This window comes from Mastigoproctus giganteus, chromosome 11 (assembly GCF_048544385.1).
Source record: "Mastigoproctus giganteus isolate SK-2022 chromosome 11, ASM4854438v1, whole genome shotgun sequence".
NCBI lineage: Eukaryota > Metazoa > Arthropoda > Arachnida > Uropygi > Thelyphonidae > Mastigoproctus > Mastigoproctus giganteus.
The window spans coordinates 110,677,803-110,685,587 of NC_143585.1; the positions used below are offsets into that span (position 1 = coordinate 110,677,803).

A 7,785-nucleotide genomic window follows, 5' to 3' on the forward strand; every position below is an offset into this window, starting at 1 on the left:
CTCCGATGGGCAGGTGTTAAAGGGACACAGCGTAATGGCAAACAGTCCTCTTTATGGAGTCGCCTGGCCACAGTAAACCGCGATATCCTGTATCCTGTGCATCTGGTTTGCAATGGATCCTGCTGTCTGGTGTCGGTCCCTCTTGGCCTGTAGGAGTATATAGCTGTCATCATTGGCGTTGTTTTTCGTGGATGACTACCACTGGTCCATTGAACAGCTCTACCTGTCGTTCTGAAGGCCGACCATGCAGGTGACACGATGCTATGGGCGATGCCGAACTTTGCAGCCACACTACTCGCACTTCCACCTTCCCAATTATTTGACCCCAGATAAAGTCATCCAGATGTTGTCTATTGGGCATTTCATTGTCTGTAGCACTGTATAAAACCAATCAAACGTCTGTAACAATCATGTCCACCATTAGGTAATTTGCACATAACTACTGCTTTTTTGTCTGTTTATGTGAGTCCTCTCGTCACGATTCAAATTTTTGCATGTGCACCAGCTTTCTACTGAATGGCCACAGTTATGCAAATTCCCACAGGCTGTTTCTTTTGATTTTGTGGTTGTAACCTTTAGAAATAGTGTTCGTCCTTAAGTTTTGCACACCAGTGTATAATAATACTAAAATTTGCTTTTTCACACTCCTTATCTTACAACCAAGTTGTAGTTTTTTTTTTTATGAAAACCCCAAACACGAAGGGGTATTAGAACTTATAGTACTTAGTACTGTGCTTGGGTTGGAGGTTGAGAAGATGAAAGAAGATATTTGTTGACATTGAGGTCCTTGAGGTTGTCACAGACATTCTCTCAGATATGCCAGACAAGCTGTACTTCCCACATGGGAGTCTAAAACACTGATGGAACTGATATTCGGGTGACACTCAAGTCAAGTGGACCCAATTTCGGCGAAGTCTGGACGGTCTCTGACAGCCAAATTCTCTGCTTGCACCTTCACAATGGTGGGACTGTTAGTAATCTTGGGTATAACCTCCATGCACAAGTACATAGTGGATAACCACCCAGGTGTGAAACAATGTAAGCAGGGGTCGAGGTGTGGCACCCAAACTACGTGGAGGAACGCCGCCCCTCTATGTTACCAGGCAGTACTAGGTGGTAGATGACTCTCATCAACCAGTGCAATACCACCACTCTGCTTATTGGAGGCTTGAAGTGGTGGAACCCATGTTTAGTCTCTAGAGCTAAGTTCCGGTCAACCCTTCCCTATCTGTTCCGTCATGCAGTATGATTGATGATTTTTGAGGTTATGATAAACATCGGGGCGAGATCCAATATTCCTTACATTTCAAGGGTACAGCTCTAAAACGGTGTTCGCAGGCCGACCGCTAGTTAGTACACCGGACCAAACCTATTGGTAACTCTCTAGGAGGCTTCCGGATCAGCTAATGTATAATCTTGCTACCTGCCAGATAGTGACTGGAGGGAGTCCAAGTAGAGTGTGTGTGCGGGGAGCATTGTCGAGGCCACGTTATGTCAAGGATCTGGGTATATTCTTACCATGTGTATGCCATATTCAAAAATTTCATTACTTCATACATCATTAGCATTAGCATTAGCATTAGTAGAGGCATTTGATGCAAGAAAGCAAGCTTATGCAGCATCAGCCAAAAAAAAAAAAAAAACCCACTTCCACTTCACCCCTCTGTTCGTTCAAAATACCTGTCCAGCTGAGCCTTAACCTTATTTAGGCTATCAGCCTCCACCACAAGGGATGGAAGTCTGTTCCACCAACCAACCACCCGCTGGCTAAAGGCAAATTTCCGCACGTCTATCCTACATCTGTCTTTCCTCAATTTGAATTTATGCCCTCTCAGGTGATTTTTCTGAGCTAGAGGAAGAATCCCATCAGCATTGAGCATGCTTAAACCATTCAAGGCTTTATACACCTCTATCAGATCACCTCGCTGGTGCCTAGTCTCCAGACACTGTAATTTGTAAAATTTAAGCCTTTCTTCATAAGAGCACCCCTTTGTTCCATTCACTAATCTTGTTGCCCTTCTCTGTACTCGTTCCAGCAGCTCTACATCCTTCTTGAAATGAGGCCTCCAGACCTATATACAGTACTCTAGGTGTGGCCTGACCATCGCCTTATACAATGGAATAATCACCTCCTTATCCCTGCTGGAAAAATTCCTGTATATCATTGACAATACTCCATGAGCTACTCTTGCAGCCCGTCTGCACTGCTCAGAGAACTTCATATCTGCCTGCACAATTACCCCCAGGTCCTTTTCATTCTCTACCACTGTCAGTGTAGTACCACAGAGTTCATACGTTGCTCTGGGGTTGCTGTTTCCCATATGCCTTATACAATGGAATAATCACCTCCTTATCCCTGCTGGAAAAATTCCTGTATATCATTGACAATACTCCATGAGCTGCTCTTGCAGCCCATCTGCACTGCTCAGAGAACTTCATATCTGCCTGCACAATTACCCCCAGGTCCTTTTCATTCTCTACCACTGTCAGTGTAGTACCACAGAGTTGATACGTTGCTCTGGGGTTGCTGTTTCCCATATGTAGTATCTGTAGAAAAGGCATGCAGCAGAAACAGTACGTCTATGAGACAGAGAGTGGAGAGACTGTGTTAGAGAGAGTCATTAATTAACCTAACTGCCCTCTTCTGAATGGGATCTAGAACATGAGAGAGGTTTTGGGGACACCGCCCCAGATGTGGGAACAATATTCCATGGTAGGGCGGATTTGCTATTTGTACAGAGTGAACAGCTGCTTGGAAGAAAAGTAACGCCGAGAGCAAAAGAGAAAACCTAGTTTTTTTAGATGCAGAGGAAGCAATATTTGTAATGTGCTTGTGCCAAGAGAAATTGGAAGTCAGGATAATGCCGAAAAGAGATATATCAACTTACCTAGAAATCGGAGTGTCACCAAAGATAATCATGGGAGCAGAAGAATCCTTTTTGCGGGATATAAGACAAGACTGAGTTTTAGAAGGATTGAAATCAACTGAGTTGTTTTTGCCCCACTGGAGAATTACCTGGAGATCGGCATTTAAGGAATTGGTAGTGGATATTCGAGAAGTTGAAGCTGATTGAGCAAGGCAAGGTTTCTTAAAATGGAAAGTGGAATGCAATGTGCTATCTATGTGCTATGGCAAAACTATAGATAGGATTTCCGGTCAGTGGATGGTCATTAATATACAAGAGGAAAAGAGTGGGGGGGGAAGAACTGAACCTTGGGGGACACCAGCATTAGTGGAGAAGTTTGAAGACAGCGAGCCATCTACCATCGCCCTCAGTGAGCGATCAGAGAGAAAACTGGATAACCAAAAAAAAAAACAGTTGGTAAACCCTTGATGGAAGCTTGTTTAGAAGACCTTTATGCCAAACATGATCGAAAGCTTTTGAGATGTCAAGAGAAACTGCTTGTGTTTCACCAAACTTTTCCATTGAATTTGTCCATAAGTGGGTAACATAAGCCAGAATATCACCAGTGGATCGACATTGAAGGAATCTATCAAACGGGCGATCATCGAACAGATGGAAGGTTTCTAGGTAGTTTAAGAGTGGGCAGTTAATTGATTTCTCCATTTCTTTAGAAAGAGTAGAAGTAATTGCAATGGGATGATAATTGGATGGGAAGGACTTATCACCCTGTTTTAGGAACTGGCTGGATATGAACAAATTTCCAAGCAGAAGGAAAAACACCTTTGAAAAAAGGTGGCAAAGAACAGGAGTAAGTTCAGGAGCACAGGTTTTGAGAACAAGTGGAGAAATAACTTGACGATTTGGAGCTTTCTTATCTTTGAGAATTGTCAAAATCTTTCTGACATCCTTTGGACGGAAGACCATAGGAAGCATTGAATGGAGCGTGTAGGGAATGATGTTTTACCAAGATTATTAATACATGAGTTGGAAGGAAAGTGGGATGCTAGCAAGTCAGCTTTATCTTTGGCTGAAGTGACAACAGAACCATCTGGTTTTGACAGAGATGGGAGCAGAGATGGGCAAAAGTTGCGGCCAATAGCTTTGGCAAGAGACCAGAATGCTTGGCTACCATTAGGGCAAGAAGCAAGTTTTCTACTCATAGCCTATTCAAAATCTGTTTTGGACTGATTAATGACTGCTTTACAATTGTTGCGAGATTTGGTGTAGGCAGAAAATGAAACTGAAGAATTGGAAACAAGCCAGTTATGATGTGCAACGTTCTTCTCTTCAACAGCCTTAGCACATTTATTGGAAAACCAAGCTTTAGATAAAGGACGAGATTTTAAAGTGGGGTGTGGAATAAAGGATTCCATTCCTACGAGAATATCACTGACGTGGTCTGAGCAAACGTTGACATCAGAAGTTTTGAAACAGTAATCCAACCAAGGAAAAGAAGAAAAGAAATCTCACAGGTCATCCCATTTTGCATTCTTGTAATGCCAAACAATATGAGGTTGGGAATAGCCATGAGATAAAGGCTGCATTGGAGAAGAGACAATCACCAAGTTGTGATCTGAGGTACCTAAAGGACCACTCACTTCAACCATGTACTTAGAAGGGTTGTTTGTGAGAAAAAAAATTAAGGGTGTTGGCTGTACGGTTAGGATTGTCTGGTATTCTTGTAGGTAAATGAACAATCTGTGCAGATCATTAGAAATTGCAAAAGCCTCAGCATCTTGACCAGCTGGGTCGGTGTGACTACAAAATGGAAGCTTGCTGAAGTTGTGAACATTAAAATCACCAAGGAAAATTACCTCGCTATTAGCAAAGAGAGGAAGTTAAAGAGCTCCAAGTGATTAGTGGAGTTGGGAGAACGATAGAGACAACAGATGAATTTGACACAATGAGGTAGAGAGATTTTAAGCCAGAGAAGATCAAAGAGAGGAGATTCCAAATTGCCAAGTCAAGGAAATATCAGAATGGACATATGCACAAGTACCACCTTTGAGGCGAAAGGAATCATACAGCGAATAATTTGGTCATCTGAGATGAGTAGTTGAATCAACTGATAACTGAGATTCTGTCAGAAAAAGTACATGGGATTTGGCAGACTGCAAGTGGAAATGGACATCGTTGAGATTAGAATTGAGACCACGTATATTTGTGAAATGAATTAGGAAGTGCTTGGGAGGTTTAGATTTTTTCACAGATAAGCTTGCTCTATTAGTATGACAATTCATGGTGTAGTCAATAGTAAGAAAAAGTGGGTGGGTGGGACATGATGTATGAAGTAATGAAATTTTTGAATATGGCATACACATGGTAAGAATATACCCAGATCCTTGACATAATGTGGCCTCGACAATGCTCCCCGCACACACACTCTACTTGGACTCCCTCCAGTCACTATCTGGCAGGTAGCAAGATTATACATTAGCTGATCCGGAAGCCTCCTAGAGAGTTACCAATAGGTTTGGTCCGGTGTACTAACTAGCGGTCGGCCTGCGAACACCATTTTATGGCTGTACCCTCGAAATGTAGGTAAGATTGGATCTTGCCATGATGTTCATCATAACCTCAAAAGTCATCAGTCATACTGCATGATGGAAGAAATAGGGAAGGGTTGACCGGAACTTAGCTCTGGAGACTAAACTTGGGTTCCACCACTTCAAGCCTCCAATGAGCAAAGTGGTGGTGGTATTGCACCGGTTGATGAGAGTCGTCTACCACCTAGTATTGCCTGGTAACACAGAGGGGCGGCAATTCTCCGTGTGGTGTGGGCACCACAACTCGACCCCTGCTTACATTGGTTCATATTTGGGTGGTCATCCACAGTGTGCTTGTGCATGGAGGTTATTCCCAGGGTTACTAACAGTCCCACCATCGTGAAGGTGCAAGCAGAGGATTTAGCTCTCACAGACCGTCCAGACTTCGCTGAAATTGGATCTACTTGAAAGATATCATGCATCCACGAATGCTAGTGAATCAGTGTCCATTACATCAGTGGTGGTTTATCTAGTTGAGTGACCAGCAGTGGATTGCTTTAATTAAGCAGAAAAATACTTCCTGCCAGAATGGAATTTCATCAGAATACACCCGATCACAGTGCTCTATGTAGCCTGGAGCCTGGCATGAATGTGCTAAAACAGTATTCGTTGTACCAGGACTTTATTGCATCACAGTTTCTATTAAAACATGCTTTCTTCTGGCTTAAAACTAATCTGTATTTTTGAAGTTTGCAGGTACATATAGAATAATCTGTGAATGTCTTGATTTTGTAAAATTACTGATAATTTTCTCTTATTAAATTTATAGAAATATATAAGTAATGTTATTTTGGTAATTCCAGGTAAAAGATCATGTCATACCGGGATAGGAATGGCAGCTGGCTGGGTAATTCCAATGAGTTTCCTTCTCTCTAATGAAAGAATGAGATCATATGGTTGTGATTCAGCTCGAGCTGGAGCAGAATTTTTTCAAAAAAGTTGTGCACCTGGAGCATTGTCAAGAGAATATGTAGTAGGAGATTGGGGATATGGAACACTCTGTGACTTATGTCATGGATCCAGCTTTAGTTTCTGCACCCGTGACTCTTCAGAACCATTTTATGGACATACAGGGGCATTACGCTGTCTTGTAGAGGGTGGTGGTGAAATTGCATTTGTTAAACATACAACTATACTGGAAAATACTGCTGGTAAAAATACTCAGTGGTGGGCAAGACCAATGATGCCTGATGATTTTGAATTATTGTGTCGTGATGGCACAAGAGCTATGTATGACCAGTATGAAAAATGTAATCTTGGACGTGTTGCCTCCAATGCTATAGTTACTAGTGGTCACAAACCTAATTATATAATACAAGCATACATTGACTTATTCCTGTATGCCCAGCAATATTATGGTTCAAAATACAGTGAGGATTTCACTTTTAAAATGTTTGTTTCCGAAGAAGGATTTAGTGATCTTATCTTTCAAGATGCTACACAGCAGCTTAAAGTTGTTCCCCCTGGGAAACGTAATCAACAAAGTTATTTGGGTTATGATTTTATACAAGCAGTAAAAATGGTAGATTGTACTGCTGGCTCAAATAGTTTGAAGCCATGCTTTTCAGGCATGTTATTGTTTGTTTGCTCCTTATTATTATTGCAATTTTTCTAATACATTTGTTTAACAAATCATTTTAGGACCATAAGATTTTAAAAGGTTGTCTTCAAATTTAACTTAAAGAATTTACCTTTAGAAGAATTTTTATGTCCAGTAACTTATACTACTGCTTTGGAGAATTTGCCTGCTGGATAGATACTTGTGAAAGCATTCCGTCCCTTTCACTGATGGCATTACTAATGTGAATATTTTTATATATGCTCTGCATTTTTAGTGAAGGTTTTATTTTTAATAAGTGTTACATTTTTATGTATACATCACCTATTATATTATTCATTTTGGAAATATTTTCTAATTTTAAGTATTGATAAATGTTTACTGATTATGTGATCCTACAAAATGTAAGTACCCCATTCATATTTTGTAATTTGGGAGGAGTAGGGGATCTCTTTTAGTGAATCTCATTACACTCAACATACATACACACACACATATATATATATTTTTTATTTTTATTTATTTTTTTGATAATCTCTAACTTCTTTAAGTAGTGATATATGTTTACTGAGTTTGAAGCATTTAGAGAGTACCACTTTTCCCCTTTCACAATGAAATGGGGGGAGGGTTTATTAATAAATTGGATATTCAGGTGCATGGAAATATATAAACAATTTTCTAAATATACAATAAGTAGACCATAAGATGTCCTCCGTGACAAGAGCTTTTCACTTGTCACTTGTTTGAAGAGGTCTAGGAGCTAATAGCTTTTTTT

General features: G+C 40.8%; 1 protein-coding gene across 1 annotated transcript in view; it reads left to right on the plus strand.

Annotated features, from left to right (window-relative positions):
• The window catches only part of Tsf2 (transferrin 2), a 190,160-nt gene extending 183,093 nt beyond the window's left edge, over positions 1-7,067 (plus strand). Inside the window, exon 9 of the mRNA XM_090384537.1 lies at positions 6,256-7,067. Coding sequence (XP_090240663.1) covers positions 6,256-7,067 — 812 coding nt within the window. The remainder of the gene's footprint in view (positions 1-6,255) is intronic.
• The last annotated feature ends 718 nt before the right edge of the window (positions 7,068-7,785 follow it).